The sequence below is a fragment of the Callionymus lyra genome, chromosome 2 (assembly GCF_982586985.1).
Source record: "Callionymus lyra chromosome 2, fCalLyr1.hap1.1, whole genome shotgun sequence".
In the NCBI taxonomy this organism is placed as follows: domain Eukaryota; kingdom Metazoa; phylum Chordata; class Actinopteri; order Syngnathiformes; family Callionymidae; genus Callionymus; species Callionymus lyra.
In genome coordinates, this window is record NC_141819.1 from 36,271,063 (window position 1) to 36,295,155 (window position 24,093).

The window sequence follows — 24,093 nt, forward strand, 5'->3', positions numbered from 1 at the left end:
TTCCTCGTTACTTTTTTTCCCCCTTTTGATCCAAATGATGAGACCAACTCGTCGACGGTCATAATGATTCGGCTGATTAAATGCGAGGCGCTAAAGGTCGAGTGTCACCTGTAGCGAATCTCTTCTTGACCAGCGACATGCGGTAGCGACTTCCCACCAGCTCCACGTCCAGACCTGCCAGTGACGCCCCGGAGCCCACAAACTGCACGGCCAGGCTGGGCGGGGGCCCGCGGGGGGCCTCCAGGCACTGCCAGCTGGCACACAGAGTCCCCGACCCTGCGACACACACACACACAACACAAATCAAAAGTCTGCACGGTACTCGGAAGTTGCCACGGCGACAGGTGAGACCAGAGTTTGTGTGAGCAGCAAAACTTTATCGACACCAGATTAAGAGACAAATTCAAAAAAGAAATGTGACCTTTGCTGTGGTTGGTCGGCGACAGGTTTGGAAGTTTCCACAGCAGACGACACTCATCGGAGTTCCTGCATCAGACGACACTTGTGATCATCAGAAGTCAGACAACACACATGCTGTGAACTATGTTTATAAGAAAACATTGTCACACTTAAATATCAAAATATTTATTCATATTTATTCAATTAATTTTTTTTAAAATTTATTTACAATTATATTTCATTATATTCACACTTTGTACACGTTTGTGTTGCGATTTAACTTCCGGCCACTAGATGGCACTAGTCATTAGATCCTCTGAAGCAAAGCTACAATGAAATCCTGTGAGACTGAGTACAAGAGGATACAATCGACTCCAGCAGCTTTTAAAGCTGATCTTTGGACATACTTTGGTTCAACAAATGACAGCAGTTACGACTTCATCAAGAGTCAGAAAACCTTCACTGATTCTGTCCCGGCTGCAGCTGCTCACGGACTCACCAGGAGGCGGGCGGCTGACACTGCAGGTCGGTGGCGGTGTGGTCCAGCGGCAGCAACACCTGGACGGCGGTCAGCTGCGTGGACGGGGCCGTGGCAGGGCAGCAGTGGTAGTCCAGAGACACCCGGGTCACGGTGCCGCTACGTTGACACTCGGCCGACAGCAGGAGAGGAGCTCGTCCCGGATCCTGGGAGGAAACCTGAGAGAGAAGCGATGCAAGAGTTTTCAAACTCAACAAACTAAACTGGAATCTGTATTTTTATTCTGGGAATCGGACCTGGTACTTGAGCAGGCCCACGTTGTAGTACGACGCCTGCGGGTTGAGCTCCGTCTCCCGCTGCAGGTGGACCTGCAGGGCCGGCATGTTGAACCAGAAGTCCCTGGTGTCCGGGTCGCTCTGTGACGGGTCACTTTGGCGTGATGGGAGATGAGGTCAGAGGTCAGAGCGCTTCGAATTAGGAACTTTAATACGCGTTAATAGATAAATCATAACCACTTACCATTTTTCTTTTTCCTTATGAACGATAGTTCATTAACTTATGTTATTTAACTCATACAGGGTTTAAAATGGCTGTCGATTTTTGATACCATTAAAGGATTTTAAAGTGCACCATATAGTCTGAAAAATATGGTAGATGAAGTTCTATGATGTATCTGTTATGGTGGCTATAATTCAGTAACTATTTGTTTCTGTCTGATGACTACTGGAAGGGATTTGCTGTATTGGGATTAGGCCTGTTGGAAGCCTCAGCTACACACGTAGAAACACCTTCACAAACCTGTACAGCAGCTTCTGGTTGGGCAGGAAGTGGTCGATCCTGGACATGTTGAGCAGCCTGAAGCTCAGGACGGGGACGTTGGGGTTGGAGGAGAAGATGCGAGTGAATCCGGCCGGGAAGGACATGGTCAGGTCGCCCGTGATCTTCACCAGACACCTGCAGGGTTCAGACCCGTCAGTGAGAGGACGAGGGACGAGCGAGGAGAGTCACCGACCGGTTGTGTTGTCCGGCCTTGAAGTAGGCGTTGATGTACTCGGTGATGGCGGCGGCCACGGGCCACGAGTCCTGAGTGCTGAGGGAGATGGGACTGGGTCCTCGTGAGAGATGCACTGAGGACAGAACCAAGAATCAACCTCTTCCCGTGAGCCTTTCAACCAGACCTGTGCTCACGTTGTCTCTGCGGCACGTCCTGGAAGGGCAGAGGTGACGACTGAGTCGCTCTGGCCGGGCTGGACGCTTGGTTCTGACCCCCCCAGCTGCCCTCCCGGACTGGACCCCAGTCGCTGGGACTGGACGAGGAGGACGAGGTGAGGGAGGGGCTCGGCTCCGGCAGCGGCGACGAGCACAGCGAGCGAGACTGACGCGAGCAGAAGAAGTAGAATCTCAGTCACACAAATACACTTTCACATATCGACACTTGACCCTCTTCTCTTTAGAGTCGCAACCCTCGGTTCAACTCCAGGACAAGTGAAGAGGGTCATGTTTCAAACATGAAAGAGTCACGTTGATGATTACATCTCACTCAGAACTCACTCGGTCAGAGATCCGGCCCGAAATCCTCTTGGCCCGGGTGGTTCTGGTAGCAGCAGCAGAGGCGAGAGTTTCCTGATGGCCATGATGTTTGGACGCTGAAGATCAAAGATCAAAGAGGTCAGACGTCGTCAATGACAAGAAGTTAGTGAAGCTGGAATCAGGAAGTAATAAAACACTTGAGGGAAGAGAAAGAGTGGGAAATACATTTTTTTCTCTCCTTCTTATTACACTTTTTTTTCCTTTTCTACTAACAAAAATGAGAGAAAGAAGGTAGAAAGAAAATAATAGCAAGAGAGAAGAAAGTAAGAAAAGGATTTTGAGAAAAAGAGGAAGTTTGGAGTTAAAGAGACATTTTGAAATAAATGAGGGAGAGAACAAAATGGAACTAAAAAGAAAGAAAGCAAGTGAAGGTGATAAGTAAGGAAGTAATATTTTTAGAGAAGGAGATAAAATATTAAGAGAATAAGATGAGGAAAAAAGAGAGAGTAAGAAAGGTGGGAGATAAAGAGATCAATTATTTTTAAATAATAGAGGGAGAGAACAAACTGAGGAAGAGGAGAGGGAAAAAGATACATATATTAAGGAAAGAACAGTAAGAAAAGACAGAAAAAAGTTAGAGAAAGAAAGTTGGAAAAGGGGGGAGAGAAGTAGATCGACAAAAGAGAGAATAAAAATAAGTAAGAATGGTGGGAGATCAATAGAACATTTTGAAAGGAAAGAGGGAGAGAAAAAAGATAGGAAGAGGAGAGGGAAAAAAGAAAGAGAGTAAAAAATAGGAAGAGAGTTAACAAAAGAGAGAGGAACAGTATGACGTGTAATCAGGTCAAGTGATTGACACGTGGCATGAATGTTGATTCAACCTCCTCTTCAAGCTTCTGCGTTTATTGAGGACTTGAGTCCAACAGAAAAGGAAGTTCCTATGACATGGACCTGGACTATCTGGACTCTGCATAATAAAGAGAGATGATCAACCTTTGTGGGTGATGGTGAGTGGCAGCTGGGAGTTCAGGTCCAGACAGTCCTGGTCTTTGTCGGTGGAGAAGCAAAGGTCCTCCTGTGGACCCGAGTGTCGCGTCAGAGGAGGAGCGTTCCTGCGAGGCTCGCTCTCCGAGGACCGGTGCTTCCTCCTCTCGCCTCCCTTCTCTTTCCCTCCGTCCAGAGTCTTGGAGCTGCCCGAGTGTCCCACGGTCTCGCTGAACGGGTTGTGGACAGAGTTCCAGTGGACCAGCTCCTTCTTGGCGTGCGACTGGGGCAGCGAGCCGGTGCTGGTGTGCAGCTGCCGGCTGCTGGGAGCCAGAGGAGACGCTCCCGCGGCGGCTGCCAGGGTCGACTGATGGGTCGGGCTGCCGATCATCGTGATGGCGAACGGGTCGTCGGAGGAGACCGGCGGAGGAAGACTCCGGTCTCGCTTCCTGTCCCGGCGCTGTGAGGAGGCGGGAGGAGTCGGGAGTATCTTGGCGTCGGGGAGGGCCACGGAGAAGGGGTCTCCTCGGACCTCCCGTGAGCGACTCTCGTGTGGGGCGCGAGCGGCGACATGAGACCAGGCGTCGCCGCGGACCTCCTGCACGCCGCTCTCGAACGCCGCGGCGAGGAAGGGGTCGTCGGGGTCATTGGGGGCGGCGTGCTTGCAGCTCCACACGGACATGTCGGGGGGAGGGAGGGACTGCGAGAAGGCCGGGAAGCGGATGGTGGACGAGTCCAAGTCTGGGGTGACACGTGGCGGAGGCCGAGTCTGAGCCACTGACCAGGCGGAGTCGTCCTGAGAGCGAGGGGCTCGGCCCGGAGAGGGATCCCGGAAGACGGAGAGGAACGGATCCAGGGAACGTCCTCGTGGTTGTGCCGGCTCCTTCGGGTGAGACGGAGGGGGAGGAGGAGGCCACGCCGCCCAGCCTGCGGGCTCAGGGGACGGGCCGAGGGGCTGGTGGGAGGGCGAGTCCAGGCCCGAGTCCTCCACGTTCTCCGGCGACGACGAGTCGGACGAGAAGGCAGCGTCTGATGGAGGAGATGAACATCAGCGTCTCCGGCTCCAACTGAACCACGGCCGTCACTCACACTCCGACGCAGCGAAGCTGCTCTGCTCTCGCAGGTGGTTCCTCCCGTCGAAGCTCTTGGACTTGAAGGCCGTCTCCAGGGACGGCCCGAACAGGCTGTCGGAGCCGGACATGCAGGTCAACCTGGTGGAGGGAGGAGAGACGACGCCAACGTCAGTGAAGGTGTTCTCAGACATAAAGGTCAGGAACGTCTCACCTGCTGTGATCAGGACTGGACGTGGAGCGACGAAGCACTTCCTGTTCCCCATCTGTAAACAAACACACACATAGATACTCACTTGTGAGACCATCAGCAGCTTTGAGATAATTCAAGATCAACCCATCGGCAGCATATAAATAAACCTCGATCACCCTTGAAACCCACCTGAGCTTCCAGGAAGTCCTTCATAGACGTTTCAAATAAGCCGTTAAGTCTATTAGAGAATCTACAGGTCCCTCGCCATATTGAGGTTCACCTTCCACAACCTTGCAGTTTTCACTAAACATTTCTAAATATATTGTATCAAGCTGCAGTCAAAGGTGGGAACTAATCACCCACATTATTTATGGAACAATCTCCCATGATGCCTTTCGACAAACTCTTCCATTAGTGACGTCTCAATACTGTATTTAAATTACACGTCTAGGTTGCCATGTCAATATTGGTTGTGATTAGTTAGCTGGTCCCCATTACTCTTTGTTTTTTGTTCAGACAGATTCAACCAAGTTCAAATAAATGCTGTAAATTACATTCCATTAAATTAAAAGTATTAAACATAGTCCACTAATGGAGACCATTGGATGTTTCGGAACGTAACCCCTGCAATAAACATGTGAATCACCTCTTTGTGTCGCACTTTCACCTTCTTCGGTGCGACTCCCTGCCGTGCTTGAATTTCCTGTTCAATCAAAGTAGATTTTAGGTACATACATAAAAATGTATCAAACACACAAGATGAACTCAGATAGACTCACTGGAAAGCTGCCGTTTGACAGGTGCCTAAAACAGAACACAGAAAGCAAAGTTAATCAAGCCCTCGTCGACTGGAGAAGTGACATGTATGTATCTCACCTGCTGCCGGCCTCTGTTGGGCGGCAGGGTCAGGGATCCCACCGTGGCCTTCAGCTCCTTGTCGGCGGCAGCAGAGCTGCTGCGGCTGCTGCTGCTGTTGTTGTTGACAACCGGCCGGATCTGGATGTGGAACTTCTTCGGCTCTTCGTCGTCGAAGTCGGAGTCGCTGGAGTAGAAGTTATTGTCCTTGTCCTCGGAGCAACGTGCAGGCGAGTCAAGGAGAGATTACTGAGGCGAAGCACAGTTGATGACTGAGAACACGACTCGCTTCTGTCACTTGAGCTCTAGTTAACGAGTGAAAGGAAGTCCAGTCTGCAACTGACATAGAAAACCAGCCTGGCAGTAAACTTGAAAAAAGTCATACAAAGGTTGGCTCGCTTGCAGTTTACACTTCACTTTCATGTATTTAGAATGACTGAAGTATAGTTGCAGCTGCTTTTATTATTGGGGGGGATATTGGTAAGAATCAGAATCTGGCGATACAATATGTATCACAAAACAAAGACAAGATGTAAAATGTCTTAGTTTATGTCTTATTAATCAAATGACTTATTTAATGACATTAAACTACTTTAATGTTTTGTATCATGGGTCTGAGATGACTACAATTTCTTATATGCTGTATGTCTTGCATACATGTATATTTGACAATAAAAGAACTTGAAGATTGAAGATTACGATACTATAGTAACAATGATATATTTGTAGTATTGTCGAGTACTTGACTCTGGTGTTACAGAATTTACAGACCACATGACTCTTGATGAAGTTGTAACTGATTTCATTTTTTTGAAACCAAAATATGTCAAAACATCAGCTTTAAAAGCTGCTGGAGTCAACTGTATCCTCCCATCACAGGGAACTCACAGGATTTCATTGTTCCTTTAGCTTTGGAGGACACAACGATTGCTGCCATCTTTCTAATTTATTCAGTGTAAATATTGATGTACATAATTGTGTGTTCCTTTGTTTTTTGATAAAATGCAAAGTATAGTGAAGTAGCCAGGGCAATAGAAGGAACACTGTTATTGTTTTATCTTAAATTTAAATAGTCCATTTTAACATTTTACCGTTTTTTCTTGTGTTCAGTCACACAAAGATTTGTATTTTTACCCATAAGAAAAGTGTCAAATGATGGAGAAGATGAAGATCGCTGGAGTGAAAGAGACAGAGTTGGTCATAATTGTGTGTCTCACTAGCTCACTGAAGCATGAATGTTGTGGTTTGTGTCACTTCACCCCCGACAGTCTGATTACACTTCATTTAAACGTCTCGTCCTCGTGACCTTTAATGACCGCTCGCATGTATGGATTGCTTCTTCTCCGACATGGCTCGGACGATAAACTGGTTTGCTTGTCGCCTAATAGTTTGCGGGTTCAAACCCAACTCATACTACTCAGCAAACACTCTGTAGATCGACTCCCCAAGGTTGATTAGGGAATAGTCAGGAGTAATACGAGTAATACAAAGTAATAATAGGTACCAAGCATGCATAAGGACCCAAAGTGGCACCTGTCAAGAGACATGCTAAGAGTATATCTAACTGGCAATCAGTCAAGTAGTAGAACAAAATGTGCTGTATAATTCAGTCCAAAAAATACGGTAAGTTACTTTGGGGAAAATGGTAATAAAAACTCTACATGCCGTGTTGAAGGTGAAGTAAAGGAGAAGTCAGATTGAAAGGATATCATTGGGAGTGCGGTCAGCCCGAATGACGAATCCTTCGTCGTCCACATCCAGCGCTGAATTCTACAAACAGAGAAAAAACAACATCAAAACACTCTCCAAACACGTGCTCAGTGTTGTGTGTCTGTAACTCGACACTCTGAACAAGTGACGCTTACAGACACACAGCTAAGTGGCACTTGTGCGAGTCTGTGAGCAGCTGGGAACACTACAGCTTGACCAGACACACACACACTAAAGTTCGAGCAATACAAAAATGAATGACTCAGTAGGATATCATGTTTAAAGGTCCTCAGAACTTGATTTGAATGACGTAGTTAAATGGTAGTTCTGCTCCTGGACGATGAAGTGGAGATAAAAGGGAGCTCAACAGATCGTTTCTCAGCCAGATATTCTTCCAGGAGCAGATGGGAAGAGAAGCTAAAGCTGGACGCAGCAGATACGAGGGAGAGTTCCAAGACCAGGATAAACTGAACCCTGTTTTCAATCAATGCTCACATAAACTGGACTAATATTGTTCAGATTGTCAAGCATTGAAACCTGCTGCTGCACTGAGAGCTGAGACGCTCATGTAGGAATCCAAACTTGTTCTTTACTTCTATTAACTTTGATGTGATAAATGCTTCAGTGATCATTGACCTGACTTTTGCCCTAATTCACTTGACTGCACATGACTTTTTGGGACAGTCACATCACACTGGGTACATGGTTGATGGAAGATTAAGATTGGAAAAAACTTATACATACATAATGTATTTATATGTACTGTATGATGAAGTAATTATTGATTATTAAGTTAACATGTTAATAATCTAGGGATGTCAACAATTTTGGTCAGATTAATTCCAGGGTTGATACAGATTCATTTTCAATGAAAGATAATTAAAAGCATTCATCTTTCATTTATTTGAATCTTATTTTGCAAGACATTTATTCATCAACACATCGACATGGCAACAAAACATTGATCCAGATTAATGTGAGCTTTTCTTAAAGCAGCTACGAAGACAGACCAGCTTGTTGACATTGTCCAAGAGAAGATCATCTCTTATAAGCAACCAGTTCCAGCAAAACTCAGAGACTCTATAGGGTTTAATGCTCTTATTATTGTTGTATTAGTAGTAGTTTTTTAGTACAGTTTAAACATGTAAAAAGTAATGCCCCTTGTTATTTACAGATGTATGTTGGATCTATGGAAGTTTAGTTATTAAAATCGTGAAAGGAAACCAACCAAGAAGAATCACTTGACTTTGTATTGTGTTAACTTTACTTTTCTGTGGGGTTTTTTTCGAAGCTGTGAATTGGAATGTTTATATCTTGATAGTGTGTGGAAGTGGATAAATGCCCATTTTTGTTCGATCATTATTATTCATAAATCTGTGTGTCTGTAATTAAAGTGATTTATTCATTTTGTTTGACATAAGAAAATAAATTAAATATAGTATAAGCATTTGATATCAAAAATCCAAACTCTAAAAATTGAGTTCTAAAAAAAACATTTAACCTCATAGAACCAACACTCTACAGGCCGTCTGTGTTTTACTGGCTTGCCTGTAATGGAAACTGTGTCTTACCGACTCATTCTGTGCTGCAGATGCATTAACGGTTTTAAAGAAATTGATCGTGACGATGGTTTAATCCATGTTAATGTGTTTATTCTGGCAGCGCTACTAACAACATTCTACCCTTCTGTCCGTGTCACACTTAAACCATGTCATATTCTGATGCCACTGATAAACAGTATCTCTATACTTGCTACTACAAAAGCTGTCTGCTGATTTCTCGATTATCAAATACAACTCTTCTGAGAAGGACCAGAATAACTCGGGTAACTCCACACCGACGCTGGTTTATCTCACACACTCGTGTGTCTTCCTTCTGCCTTGACAAACACTCCCTCTTCACGTTTTGAGACGCGGCAGCAGAGCTAATGGTTTGTAACGGCAGCTGTGATAATAAGAGGTACTCACCGGAGCTTCTGTCACAGCTGAATCTCTGTCAAACACACAGTTGTATTTAGCACAGGCTGATCAAGAAACACGGGTTACGATGTGTCAAGTGTCAAGGCTCTTTACTAACGTCAAGTCCGGCTCTTTATCCTTCTTCCCGAGCCCAGGGATTCTGAAAGCCTTGGCCCGGCTCTTCTTCCCAGCTTCAGGAGCCATGGCTGTCATGTACTCCTCAAAACCAGCCAGAGCTGTAACAGACCAGGCACGTCTGTGAGCAGCAAGAATGAAGGAGAAGAAGTCATCCCTCTCTACCTGGTCTCTCTTTTCCAGTCCCCTTCATCTCGGCAAACTTCTGGATGAGGTTGTCGATGCCGATGTTTTCCACGTTCTGCTTAAATTCCTCGTGGACCTGCAGAAGACCATGTTGTGTTAATGACCAGAACTACATCATGTTTTATTCGTTCGGCAACTTCAACTGCCTAGGGGCTCCCTGTGCGGTTGAGTTTGACACTTGTTTAGTTAGACTCTTGCTCTTTGTCCCCCTTTTAGCTTCACACACATTTATCACAGTATAAAATGGGTCACTCTAGAAAATGTGTGTGTTGTGGCATCACTGGTGTCAAACGTTAGGGATTTCTAAAGTGTATTCGCACAGTGAAAACAGGTTTTAATTGAATAATGTTTTTATGAAAAAAGTCCCAGGATGGAACCAGCCGTTGTGAACGTACCTGTCCGACCTGAACATGAGTGTCCTCTACGGAGTGAGAAAAACCTTTGATCAGCTGTTTCATCTGCCGCAGGTGAGACTCCTCGATCTCCTGAAACTTCTGCACACAAAACAGCCAAAAAACTAAATGAAGAGAAAAAGCCTTGTTTAAAATAAGACTTTAAAGATTTTGTATAAAAAGTAAACAGCAAGAATAATACTTTCAAACACTTCCACATACAAAAATGGGTCTTTGAGTACAAAACTTAATTAATTTTGGGCAGCTCAACTTCGACCTCATACTGCATGGATTTCAGAGAATATGAATAAAAATAGTTAGATATAGAAACAAACCAATGTACACAGCCGTTACTGGCCCTGCCTTTTATGAATGTTATTGTGAGAGACAAAAATAGTCCATGGACCAAAACCACACTTAATATTATCGATTTATTATTAAGTAATAAGTCTGTTGAATATTTAATTGGATTAGAAATGTTATACCATCACAAACTGCAGCAAACTTTAAAAAGTGAGTTTGGACTGAAATCAAGTTTATAAACGAAGTACTTTTGAACAATTAGAATAAATATTTGGTCTCCCCGATACAGATTTCTTTCTGCATCTACAACTGAGAAGATTTAAACACAAGAAGGGTACATTTGGAGAATCCAACATGGAGCAACACATCATATTACAAAATATTCTTGAACATGGACACCAGCAGGACGTCAAACATTAAACGAGATCGGAGGTAAAATTGAAATATGAGAATAAATCACAGTTGGGTCCAGGGACTCTGTGTTAGAAACATCCATTCTAATCATAGTCAGGACTCACATTGTTTTCCAGCTCTAATGGCTGGTGTCATGCTGCTCAAACTCTGGCCACCTCCTCTCACTCCGGGCCATTAATTGAGGTAATTAGCGACAGAGACAACATTGATCATTCCTGATGTAAAGTACGGAGAGTCTCGGTGGAGTTTGTTGATCATTTCCATGGAAACTGCAGCAGTAACCATGGCAGTGCGGTGGCAGTGATTAAGAAGAAGTGATGGAGGGGAGACACTCAAGACTCTCAGATGCTACTGCAGTGCAGACAGTGATGCAGGATAACTAACGACAACATCCGACGAAGAAATGTGTCAAGAGCAAGACGACACCACAGTGGGAGACGGTGAATGGCAATTAGGACCGACCTGGGCGGACTCGCTAAACTTCTGCTCAAACTCTCCTCCCACACGATTGTGTTTCTCAATGCAGAGAGCGAATGACTCAGCAGCTTTCTTAGACTTCATCTCCGCCTGGTGAGACAACAACATGAGATTAATGACCCTTGATACACACGGCAGAGATCACAAATTAACCGCATGCTAAACACGAGTGGTTATGACCACTTAAGTCTTCTTTTAAGACAATATAAAACAGAAAATAACTTTTAAATCATGTCGGCTGCACAACTTCAGTACACAACCCAACATATGCAACCATTTACACACAATCACGAGGACACGCATACAGAAAGATGCACAAATGTATGTAACAATGGTTTGTTCTATGAAGAAAAACCCGGAAGTCTGGGAATCATACAGACAGACAAATACCCAACAGCAAAATCCACTTGTTTCTGGGTAATTCAAAACAGAAATGAGTATGTTTAATCCATGTCCCTTCTCTCAGTACCTGAGATGCCTTGTATTAGTTAAAATTTTAGTTCCTGCACCTTGTTTGACTTTTAAGTTTCTTCTTTTGTGTGAAAGTGGGTCAAAATTAAAAAAAAAAAAATACTAAGATACGTTTAAATCGATAAAAATAGACTCATTTATATGGACTGAAAGATAAGGGGAGGAGGAAGGAAATGCATAGGCAGGGAAAATGAACAGTTGGTAGAAGAGTTGTCTGAAATACACTTTTTTTAATGTCCACAATTGATAAATGCTTTTCCTTATTTATATAATATATAAATATATTATTTATGTTCTGTGTGTATTTAACTGTATTGCGCTATATATTTTCACTTTTATTCTTTCCATGTCTCTATTTCCTATCACTATTTATGCCCCCTTAGCATTCTATAGGTATTAAAATATTACTCAATAATAATAATATTGACTATGATGAAAACCTACGTGTGATATACTGTATATATATAATATTTCAGGGAAAAGTTCTCGAGAATTACTGAGACTTGTTTGTAGATGAAAAGTATTTTGAATAGGTAAAAAGCAGCAGCTAACTTTTTCCAGCTCTTTCTGTGGAGCTCCCTCCTTCCTGAGCCGGTCCAGCTCCACACACTTGGCGTGATAACCCTCCTTAGATTTCTGAAGGTGACCGCTCTGAACCTGCAGCGCCTGCACCGCCTCGGCTGTTCCCACCATCTCCTCCTTGGTCTAGGTGGTTTGTGAGTGCACATAGAAACACACAGAACACAGAGACATTTGGTTACAGGAAATGAAATTACCATGAAGGGCAAGACAAAATTAGATCAGGGGCGACAGAGGTTAGGTTCGGGGGGAGTGATGTGGAAAAGTCTATGTGTACAAACAATACGCTTTGAAGACGTGACTCCGCCCCCTTCGTTTACCTTGCGATGGATTTTAACCTGCTCGTCCCCGTACTTGTTGATGTCCCGGATAAGATCGTTCATTTTCCTCATCAGCTCCAGATGACACAGGGCCAGCTTGTCCGAGGACACCCGGAACACATCCCACATTGGCGCAAATGTCCTGGGAAAAGACAAGCAGTCCGAAAATTGGTTTAAATACTTAATTGTGTTTCTGAGGGCAAAGCTGAGCAGTAAACAAAAGCCTCTCTATTTCATTTCTCTCATCTTTCGATTTGTTAAGTCCATGTTTATCTGACTTTTTACACAAAATGAAAGAAGAGATTTTAAAAGACATTTTCAAGGAATTTTTGATTGATCTTAAGTTCTTTCTGAATCCAATATTTCTCAGTGGAGAGTTCTTCTTCGCCCCTGTGAGCTCATTACTATGACATTTCAAATGCTGAAAAGGGTATTGACTTAAGTTGATTAAATTAATTTAATGCTATTATACTAATTCTAACCAGCACTGGCCACAAGGTTTTTTTCCCCCATTTGTTGAAATAAAGAAAAAATTCCCCCTTTTATGAGGCCCACAGGGTGCTAGATTGTGTGTCAAATTCATGGCCCGGGGGCCAAATACAGCCTGCCGAGTCATCTTATCTGTATTGCTTAACTAAGATAAAAGTAGAGTAACCCAAGAGTAAAACTGATGGTAAGAGAAAAGAACACACAGATAATCAATATTAACAATATATAACACTTCCTGTCACAGAGTTCATCTTATGTGTTCAGTAAATCACAGTCACACTTGTGTAAAGTTCACAAATATCGTTTTAAAATGGGTTAATAAACGGTGTACGGGTCCAGCAGATGGTGCTCATACATATCTCATATGAAGCCATACGCGCTTTACATTCTAAATGACAGCAGCTCTTCCAACTGTATACACTAGTGTGTCAAGTGCTGAAGGCAACAGTGGAAAAATACCGAGGAACTTCTCTCACCCTAGTGTACTTCCATTGCTCGCCATCTTTGCTAGTTTGACCATCGACTTTGAGTAGGTCTCCTCAATGGCGGCCCTGAAAACAAAAACAATTATATTTAGATAACAATATTTCTGATAACGGTGTTAGCCAAATGATTATTATACACATTTTGCACTTTTAAAGCTGCAAATTCCAAAGCTTGAGTGACATTCCATGGACTTTTCACCAAGGTAATCATTATCAATGACCTTCAGACGGATAAATAATTGATTTGAGCACTTAGAAAGAACATACGGCACCATAATTGGTTTTGAAAAATGTTCCTAAATGACACATTTGATAGATAAATGGACACATTATGTAAGTCTGGCACAAAATCCTAATATCCATCTGCACAGGCTGATGATAAGGAAGAGAAAACTCCATTAAAACGTCCCAACAGTGATAAAAACAACATGTCTCCAGACAAGAAGCAGCTGTTAATAATAAATCATGTTGTTTGACTAAAAGGTGTCGCCTGACAAAGCAGAATTATTATAAACTGTGAAAGAAGACATTTCATTCCTTGTTTATAGATGAGACAAATATATGAAGAACTTCACTACGGATATTCTTATAGGATATAGAAAAGTAGGAAACGTTTACATGCCTACAAAATAAATGTTTAGTCCAAAATAAGTTTTGTTAGAAAATAAATTTTGATTTTAAACACATAATATATTATTATATAACATTATTTTGTATTTTATTTACGGTTTACAAAAAGAAGGAAAACCTTGATGAATATAGAAAAAATGTGTTGACAACACATCATTATTTAAAACACATTTTCTTCCTTTTCATCTAGAACCATTCCACAACTCTTTTTGTAACAAGATCTTTTATTCTATTTTCTGACTGGTTGATTTGTTGTATTTCATTTTGCAGGAGATAAGTTCATTTTCTCCAGGCAAGGCTGGCTGAATCAATGTCACCATTATGTGACTGGTCTGCATCCAGCTGAGAAAGCAGAAACTCAAGAGAAAATCACCAGCCTCAATAATTTACTCTGTAATTACTTTGTGAAATAACAATCCATGCTTTTACATTCAGCAGTTTCCCCAAACTGTAGCAGTAGCTGTTTAGCTTGATGCTGACGTTAGGGACCAAGTAAAGTAAGCTTTTTAAAGCAGGATTTACCAGCAGGATTACCCAAACTGACAATTACTATAGAAATCATTTGAATTGTAAAAATATTAAAGCTGACAGTTTTTACTGCCTCATCAAGAGAGAAAATGAGGAAAAAGCTGATTTAAAACAAAGATTTGATCCTTCGGAAAATGTTTAATGGTAGTTAAAAATTCTACGACTGTAATTATATGTATACAAAACACAAATGTGTATGATTCAAATTGTTCCATTATTTAAAATCGCTATAATTGAAAAGGTTCAACTGTAGTTGAAAATATTACAACTGTCACTCAAGTGTACGATTGTTCAAAAATTGTGCGTGTATGTTAGAAACCCAAAAGATTGTATGATCCTAGGGGGGCCTTGTTCAAGATAGATTATAACTGAAAATGATTAATTGCAAGAGTATACTTATACAAAAGTGTGTATTATTGTTTAAAAAGTAAATATACTGAAAGTGATGCTCGAAACAAATACATGTAAACATGTTGTTCGTAAACATGTACATTTAAACGCACAAGTCCTTGTGAAGTCATTTTAAACACAACGACTAGTCCTCTCAATTGCATCACCTCCGACACAACTCATGAATGCATGTTTAACGTACCTTTCCCGGACAAAGTCAGCGAGTTCCTTGGTTGCCAGCTGGCCATGCTTCATGTTGTGGTAGAGCACGTCGAAGCCGGCATTCTTCTCCCCCTGGAGACAAAACACACGGGCACATGTCACTTAGTGATCATATAACAGCTGAGGTGTAATAATCCACGGCCAAGTCAACCACACGACAATCACACTTGCATGTTTCTCTGGGCCAACTTCATAAGTTTATATGCACCTTTGAATTTCAAATATCTTGTTAGCAAATTTATTTATTTAAAAGTAAAGCTTATCAACAGATTCGGTATTAATTTGGCGTTATCCACGTAAAAGCCTTGGTTGTCATTTTGGTCCTGCCAAGACCTGAGCAACTTCATTCTTAGGTCTTAATTCCATTCCATCCCACACATCAAACCCATCCCCATAACAGATGTGTTTGGAAATGTGCCAACTAAAATATAATTTGAATGGTCAAAAGAGAACAGTATCATTCAGGAGTCTTCTTGACAGCGTCTGACCTTCATGACCTGGAGCTCGGACAAACCACCCCCCTCAAAAGGTGGATACATGAAGGGATCTCTGCTACAAATATAATATGACACTGAATGAAACCCCTCAGAATTTCACCACCAACTTTGTCTAAACAACTGACTTAAGATTAATGACGACTCCAAAAAGTGATTGCTGATAGATCGATAAGTTATATTTTTATTCATGCATTTTCATTTTTATTTATTTAATCATGTTTTTGTTTGTTTTGGATTGTTTGTCCTTGGGAGACACAAGATGGGTTTTCTTGTTTCTGTGTGTGAATATATTGTTAATGTGTAATTGATTCTGTGTCGTCTATATCAAAGGAAAAGATTGTCAGTTAAGGGAACATGTTTGTTTTTTTTCACCGATATGTTACTGGGCCTTTTCATCGTTGCTCCCGTCTTCCCTGTAATCATGTCACAAATAATATCAGCGGCCATGAGAGTAACAGGGCAGCCAATCAGCGTGTCAGCAAGCGTGCCCTGACAATAATTCAACAAACCCTGGAGTAGGTTCTATAACTATAATAGATAATGCCATTTTGCAGTGTCAAGTCAACAAACTACAGAAATAAATAACAAAAAACATGGAGCGACAATGAAACAAGAGATCTTAAGGAAAAGTGTCTGATTAAGTAAATTCACCTACAGTTATAGAGCATTGCCATTATGCCAAGATTGTCTACAGTACACATCATGCATTTACCGTTTAAGAATGCATGATAAAGATTAATTTGATAACCGTACCTTTCTGACCTCACACCATTACTAAATTATGCTGCTGGCTTATGATCCTCGTACAGAGAGGTCAGACAAATTTCACAGTTTGCTGCTCACCGGACAGGCGGAGCTTTGGTCATGAAATGTGAGAGGAAATAAAGGTTTGCCTGTGGTGGGGGGCAACTTCACCTCACACAAATCTCACAAGTTAGTGCCTTTAAATCTGCTGCCCTCCAGAACCAGATCGGTCAGGGGCCGTAGAAGTGTAACTATATATAGCCCGAGTCATTTCTTCAGCCGTGGTTCCTCCTCGACAGATGTCTAGACACACAGACCCTCAGCTGCTTTCAAAAATGACCTAAAAATAATCTGCCAGAGGAAGACAGACAAATTCCCAGGTAGCAGGGTATGACTGGAATGATAAGGAAGGATCGGCCAAATGCACTGGTCAGGAGATGTGTCACGCAACAAGGAGCAAACAGAGTGACGGCGAATCAGTTCACTGAGCTCTTTGTAAAGAAATGTTTGTCCAGAAATGACATAATGTTACTAAAACATTTAAATAATTTATTCTTTAATTCTGGGGACAACGAGTATTATGAATCTACACTAATTTAATAAAATAAAAATGAATAAATAATGAAATTATATTTTCTCTATAGTGTTTTTTGCGCATCAATGGCAGGAAACGGGGTTTATAGTGTGTTTCAACTGACAGACACTACAATCATTCTATGCAGGTGGTCCTTAGCCTCAACCCTTTGAAGTGGAACTGAGTTTCAGGCATATGTATATATGTATATGTTAGAATAATTTTTAAGCTAAATACCAAAAATGATAAACGCAAAGTCTAATTATTTACGCTGTAAAAAGTATTGTTTTTAATGTTACCGTGTTTAATCTTTCAAGTTTTGCATCATCTTTTTTCAATAATCCAAAGCAGAAAAGATGAACTTGTCGTAAAGCTTAACTTGAGTTTGAATGGAATGTTTGTGTGCAGTTCTTCAGGGGTTCTGCTCACTGGTGCAGCTGGCAGACACGTTTTGTTGAAACACAATCTCCTCTACAGAAAGGTGAGCTGCCAGTCTCTGTCAGACGCCCGAAAAAATTTGCTCATCATTGGCCTTTCTCAAAAACAACTTGTCAGTCAACTGCTAAGAGTATGTAGTAGTAGTTCATTGTATAATGAATGGTACTTTGGTGGCAATTCATTTTGTACTTTCATTTTATTTATTTACCTTTTTGCATGTTTATTTAATCATTCAGCCTTAATTCATTGTGCATGTTATTGTTTGTTGCCAGGAGTGTCTCAAGACGTAAAACGTCTTTGTACTGCAGAGCAGAAGATTATATTCTAGAATTTAAATGAAACAGTCATTAAACTGATGGTCTCGTACATTAAAAACAAATGTGATCACTTAATCTCTCAGATGTTCAACACATTTTACGTTGGATCCGTTATGACTCAAAGAGTTTTAAACCAAGCAGAAGTGAGCTTCTCATATTTTAATGATCATTCGAGAAGATAACAGCTGTCACACCTGTTGGTAATCTACATCATCAGTCATGTAACTCTGGAAAGGGCTCCATTAATTCAAAAGCTGTTAAAGATGGTGAACAGTTTTGACAACACAGTTTCACTCTGGAAACACTGTTGGTGAAACAGGCAAGACCTCTACTTTCAACTTCAATGCACGCCACAATAAACAAAAAACATTGTTTTAGAAATTAAACTTGTAATTGTTTAGTCTAAACACTATTAAAAATGTCTTCTCTGTCTACAAGTTTTCTAGTATTTACTTAGTTATATGTAAGCAAATAAGTAAGTATTTGGGGCCCCGAGTATGCATGTAAAAAATCTAATAAACAATTTTTTGCAGTTTGGAGTTTGATACAGATTATTCAAAGCACCTCTTTTGCATTATAGCCTGTTCAGTTTTCATTTAGATTCCTACGTCACCAGCCATGAAATATCAAACATTGTAATAGCATCTTCTATGAGTTATATGGTGATGATAGAATGAACTTTTTTTTAAATTAAGTTCCTAATTGGATGGAAGATAGAGGGAACAAAAGTGAAACCATAAACCATTGAGGTTTATGCATTTTGCCTTCAATTATGTGGGAATTGTTTAAAATCTTTATTTATTTCTTCAAGATCATTAAAGGCGACTAGTTCATGTAATCAATTGATCATTTAACTAAAAATGTCAGCTCTACCTCATTAAATAAACCCAGGGGGGCAAATCTTGCCCGCTATACGGGTAAGATCAAGCCTCCAAGAATCAAAGACAATATTGAAAAAGCATCTAGTTTTGTAAATTAACATTTAGCCACTTGTGTGTTGAGTTTCACATGCTGAAATAAACAATTCCCAAGCTTGTAAAATATTAAAATCCACATACAGCTTGAAATAGAGGAACAACAGGCACTTTAACCAAAACTAAGACGTGTCTGCCAAAAATGAAAACTGGCTTTTATGCCGACATTTAACCTCATCTCAGGGCCTCAGAGAGAAAGGAGATGGGAAGGCTCACACAATCATCAGATGTCTTCACTCGTCTTAATATATTCCTCTGGCAAATGGAAATCCTTCATCTCTGAAATATGCAAACCCCCTCTTCCCGTGCCTCTTGCTGATCTCTTTTTCATCAATTAAGTTGACCATTCTGGTTACGCGTGATGGAGGCTATTACCATGACAATGAGGAGAACGATGGGAGAGAAGGCAGAAATTGGAAGGAGTAGTGGGTACGAGGGGGTGTCAGATTCGTACACAGTGAAACTTTCTCAAGAAGTTCAAAAGGTTTGGAGATGAGAAAATCTAATTTGAGTAAATAACCCTGTACAGTTTAAGACATTAGATGCCCAGATTATGATGGTATGTTGGTAGTTGAAAGACATGAGCCAGAAATGATAATCAAACAACACCTCACTCTTCACTCAGTGTCACAACTCAAGTAGTGCATCAGTGCAGGCGAGACAAGAGGTCAACCACATGGTAATCCCAATTTTACCATAGTTCAATCACCTGTTGCTCTTCCTACTATTGCCAACAGCAGAAAACATCATTTAAAATAAAATTTAAAAATAAATGCTTAACATATTTTATGAAATACATTTAGGTTTAACAGCATTAATTGGGGTGAATAATCCAAAGATAATAGCAAAAACAAATAAAATGTATGTTTACTAAAACAAAACCCAATGCTTCCTCTAATAGACTACAATACTTTAGACAACAGAAGACACTGACCGGATTACACTAGAGCGGATAAAAGACATTTGATAACACATAACTCTATTGTGTTCGACCCATCTAGATTGTCTGCTGCTCTGTCTGCTGGCTTGGCAGCATGTTTTGCTGACTCACAGAAACTTTTTTGTGCTGAGTTGACTGTCCAGGCCAAAATACACAGTAACATCACAGTGAGGTGTCGATAACATCAGGAGCAGGTAAAAAACAGAGCTGCCATCCATCACTGACCGCTCGAAACACATGGACTTTAATGACTTTGTATCACGTACATGAATCGCAAAATGTTTCAATCAGTGGAACTTAACATATTATGGTCAGAGACACAGAAGATGAGACAAGAGATCCTAATAGATCCTATAAAGAGCCGAATAAATAAAGCCAATTAGCTCTCATCGGCATCTGAGGAGTTATTTAGATCAGTTACACCTTAATGGCTTGTGAATTAAAATAGTCTCATTGTAGGGAGTCAAAAAATAATGACGTTAAAAATATGACAAAACCCTTTTCCTAGATATACAGACGAGAGATGGTCAAACCACACTATGAGAGTATAACAGAGTTTACAACACATTTGTCTTTATTAAGAGAAGCAGATTCAGGCAGTAGCCCGAAACTCAAAAACCCTAATGGACACTGTTTCACACACGATTTCAAGCCTAGCGTAATACTGACAAAACTGAAAGGTCTTTAAAAATGGAGACTTGACTTGAGTGCAAATGGGATCTGGGGTCTTATTTTGAGAAAAAGACCAGAGTCAAATTAATAGAATTAGCCTGGGACTCCCGACAGATCAAGACACTTGTTTTTGTCACGTTAACTCCAAACAATTGCATGAAATCTAAATCTTTATTGTAGAGAAAACCCTCCAGGGCTCCAGATGTTTTAGCTGTAATGGTAATATATATTTTTCACGCACTTAACATTCGTTTTCTCTGCTGGACATACCATTCAATTTTTTCCCTTTTCAAAAAGAAAATCCTTCTCTGAAAATAATGTCCAAATTAAACCCAGGTAGCTGGGACCAAATGTTAGGGAGCCCTTGCTCTACAGTGATTACCAGATAATGTATTCATCATATTTTATGTTGCGTTTGTAATTTCCTAGGATAACAACTAGCCCCCGATGCAAGGAGACTATGGCCGGTAGTCATGCTCCCTCATCAATATACAAGACAAAACTAACACACATGGCCTTGATATCTGTATTAATTTAGAAAAATTGAGCCATCTGTTCTTGCCACTTAAACTCTTACCTTGCAGCAGGGGCTAGTTGTTAACATTCCATCCCATGTTCCTCATAAAGCAGCCGAGACCACTCAACCATGAATCGATTATGTTGCTACACTTTCATGCGAATGCAGCAAAACCCTCGGAAACGAAAAAAACAAAAACATTATCCCACTTACCCAGAAGTTGTTCTGAAAGAATGCCATCTTCACTCAGACCTTTGCTGCAATCTAGGAACAAAAAGATCATATTATTTATTAAGTCCAAATGGAGGGCGAACATGAACAAGGCACCTGTACACATAACATTACTTGTAGGAGGAACCTCAAGAGAAAAAGACAATTAATTACTTCGAATGGATTTGAAAGAAGATGTGGAGGAGGGACAAGGGAAAAAGAGGGTGTACTTATTCCCACTGTGAAGAGATGGTGGTATAAAAATAGGGAGACTCTAGAAATGGACGATGGAAATGAGGCAGAAGAGGGAAATGACTAGTACTGAGGAAATGGAGCAAAAACATCTTCTAAAATTAAAAGCAACTGCTGGTTTGGGATGGTGCCTTCAGGGACGCAGTCAAAAGCTGCAATACATCTCTCATGACTAGACAGTAACATTGAACATGTCCACTTCATACACATTTGTAGCTGATTTAAGCAAATATTTCAACATATTTTACCTGCTGAGAGAGGTGAGAATAACTACACACATGGTTGTGTATTTATTCACTAATTCTATGAGTCGTAGATACCTCTGAGTTGCAAACAGTCTAAAGAGTGTTGTGTGTTCAATGTGCTGTAGGTGTGTGTGCAGAAGCTGACAACAGCAATTTCTCTGTGCTGGTGACCTGGCATCAGACAGATACTCGGATACAGAAGGACACACAGCAGGAACTGGAGTGTGAATACACACAGAAATACACACCTCACACCTTCTTAATTAGCCCAACAGAGGCCAGGGAGCCCCCAACGGACACATTTGTGTTTGGCTTGAGCAGTTTAGCAACAAAGTAGAGACAGCAATGTTGCATAACTGAGGTCACAACCACTAAATACTTCTAACTAATGGTTGATATCTTTGAATGTTGCCAGATGTGTTTAAATATGATCAAATTAAAGTCATTTCATTGTAGCTTTATTATATTATTGATAGGATTACTGTTGATTCATTTTACAATCTAACAATCTCTCACTAGATTCTAGAATACTACTTCCTGAATTGTGCAAAATATGATGAACTTGGCTTAAGTTTTAGTCACTGTTTAACTTTGTTTTTTGTCTTCGGGCTGGAGGGAAACATGCTTATATTCTCCTTCTAGGAGCTGGCACTTTGTGTGTTATCCACTTGCCTTCCTTCCTCCACCCTCATTTAAAAAAAAAAAACGGTACACAGACCTCAGCTAGGTTCTATCAGCACATGAACTCAAAGACTAAGCTCCATATTCAAAAGGAGGTAAGCCTTGTAGCTCAGCTCATTTTCCTCTTAATTTAAGATTAGTCTTATCTCTGGCTTGAAAATAACACAACATTACTACATTATTCCACGAAGATGAACCATGATTTCTACAAAGAACACGGCGAGTCGAATAAACAAAAAGACCACTGAGTGGTTTTCTACACGTCGTCTGCTGCCAACAAACGTTGTTAGAGCAGTTTTCTGGTGGTCAGTGCAGGAAGCCACGGTTGCTCGCAGTAGCAGATGGAGATTTGTGTGGTGGAAAGAGAGAACACAAGGTAAGAGCTTGAAGATGAGAGAAATGTCACATGCATGCAGCTGATTAAAGTACAGAACCAGTTCACATCCAGAATTCTGGTTCTGCTTTCGGAAAGATGTTCAACTGATATGAGCCCGTTTGACAACACCAAACAGAATAAAAAATATTTTGTGTGACCTTGATGCCAGATCCTTGATTAAACTCTAAAGTTGAGAAATTGTTTTACTGCCAATTCTTTCTTTTTTTTTAATTCCAGACTTCGCTTTGCCCTTTCCTAAAATATCCACACTTTCTGAGCTGAGACATTACTACAAGACACTGGTAGATCATTCTGACTGTAAAGAGAAAACATTTTTATTAAGTTTATATGATTTAATGTTGCCAACCCTTGTTTATGCAAATGACAAAAAATGGGATATTATCTTCAGCAGACAGACGTTTGAGCAGCCAGTGACACACAACATCCAGTCTTATCATTAGACTCTCTGGCCTTGTCTTCCTCTGCCACCCTCGCACTGCCTGACAGACACAGATGGCAGCCATGAAATATTGGGAGTGGTAAAAGCAGATGGGCAGGAAAGACAGACTCTTCAACAAAAGACAAAATCTTTCCTCAACCCATTTAATATCACCACAAAACAACTGTCAAATGCTCTTTGCCCGCCCCCACTGACGTTTTTTGTTTATTTTAGTTTCTCTATTCTTTATTAAGTCAGAGAGCCACAAACTAATAAATCTTCTCTGCCCCAAATGCCTCTCCTCCTACGCCGGACAACAGCTGAAATTAGAGTTTGTCTGTGCACCCCTGAAAATAGTCACCCACTCTTGCTTGAAAACAAAAGAGCAAATGCATCAGTGCAGAGCAGAGTGAAATGAAGACACTGCAGACCACAGTGTATAGAGATCAAGACAGAAAGGAAGATGAAAACCTTGTAAAATTGATGTGAAACAAAGGGTAGAGGAATGTGCAGGAGATAATACAAACAAAGCATAAGGCTAAGCCAGACAAGCACATAAAAAACAAGCCTTATAGCAGAAGACATAAAATATATAACAGATCAAGAGTTCAATGCTTCGACTTTCAAAACTGCCTCCAGGCACTGCAAGATGTACACAATAATGGCCGGAAGCTTAGAGGCAGAAATCAAGTCAAACTCAGACTCTGAGTCAACTCAAGTATGGTTCTTTTTTTTAACCATATAGGAGATATTACAGGAGATGGAATTTAAATTCAAGATGTTCAGAATAGCTTGATAGGTTAAAAAGGTCACTTTGGACAATCAGACAAGGCTCACACAATTACCAACTTCTTCTTCTTTTCCTTTTGGCGGCTCCCTTCAGAAGCACAGTGAATCAACCTCCTCCATCTAACCCTGTTCTCTGTACCCCCCCTATCACACCAACTAACTTCATGTCCTCTAACACTACATTCATAAACCTTCTCTTTGGTCTTCCTCTAGACCTCCTGCCAGGCAGT

The 24,093-nt window shown here is 41.1% G+C and overlaps 1 protein-coding gene across 2 annotated transcripts in view; it reads right to left on the reverse strand.

Annotated features, from left to right (window-relative positions):
• The window catches only part of fcho1 (FCH and mu domain containing endocytic adaptor 1), a 30,863-nt gene that overhangs the window by 437 nt on the left and 6,333 nt on the right, over nt 1-24,093 (reverse strand). The window contains exons 2-26 of one of the 2 annotated variants that reach the window (XM_087784904.1): nt 21,085-21,135; nt 15,179-15,270; nt 13,420-13,494; nt 12,455-12,596; nt 12,108-12,260; nt 11,070-11,174; nt 9,894-9,992; nt 9,478-9,574; nt 9,296-9,413; nt 9,187-9,211; nt 7,219-7,279; nt 5,531-5,733; nt 5,434-5,458; nt 5,301-5,357; nt 4,676-4,727; nt 4,481-4,602; nt 3,401-4,420; nt 2,429-2,523; nt 2,066-2,252; nt 1,890-2,004; nt 1,676-1,831; nt 1,174-1,306; nt 899-1,095; nt 422-486; nt 109-276 (exon numbers count right to left, since the gene is read on the reverse strand). In XM_087784904.1, the coding sequence (XP_087641030.1) occupies nt 109-276; nt 422-486; nt 899-1,095; nt 1,174-1,306; nt 1,676-1,831; nt 1,890-2,004; nt 2,066-2,252; nt 2,429-2,523; nt 3,401-4,420; nt 4,481-4,602; nt 4,676-4,727; nt 5,301-5,357; nt 5,434-5,458; nt 5,531-5,733; nt 7,219-7,279; nt 9,187-9,211; nt 9,296-9,413; nt 9,478-9,574; nt 9,894-9,992; nt 11,070-11,174; nt 12,108-12,260; nt 12,455-12,596; nt 13,420-13,494; nt 15,179-15,270; nt 21,085-21,111 (3,589 nt within the window). In that variant the 5' untranslated portion in view covers nt 21,112-21,135. The remainder of the gene's footprint in view (nt 1-108; nt 277-421; nt 487-898; nt 1,096-1,173; nt 1,307-1,675; nt 1,832-1,889; nt 2,005-2,065; nt 2,253-2,428; nt 2,524-3,400; nt 4,421-4,480; nt 4,603-4,675; nt 4,728-5,300; nt 5,358-5,433; nt 5,459-5,530; nt 5,734-7,218; nt 7,280-9,186; nt 9,212-9,295; nt 9,414-9,477; nt 9,575-9,893; nt 9,993-11,069; nt 11,175-12,107; nt 12,261-12,454; nt 12,597-13,419; nt 13,495-15,178; nt 15,271-21,084; nt 21,136-24,093) is intronic. The other variant, XM_087784905.1, reaches the window with a different exon arrangement.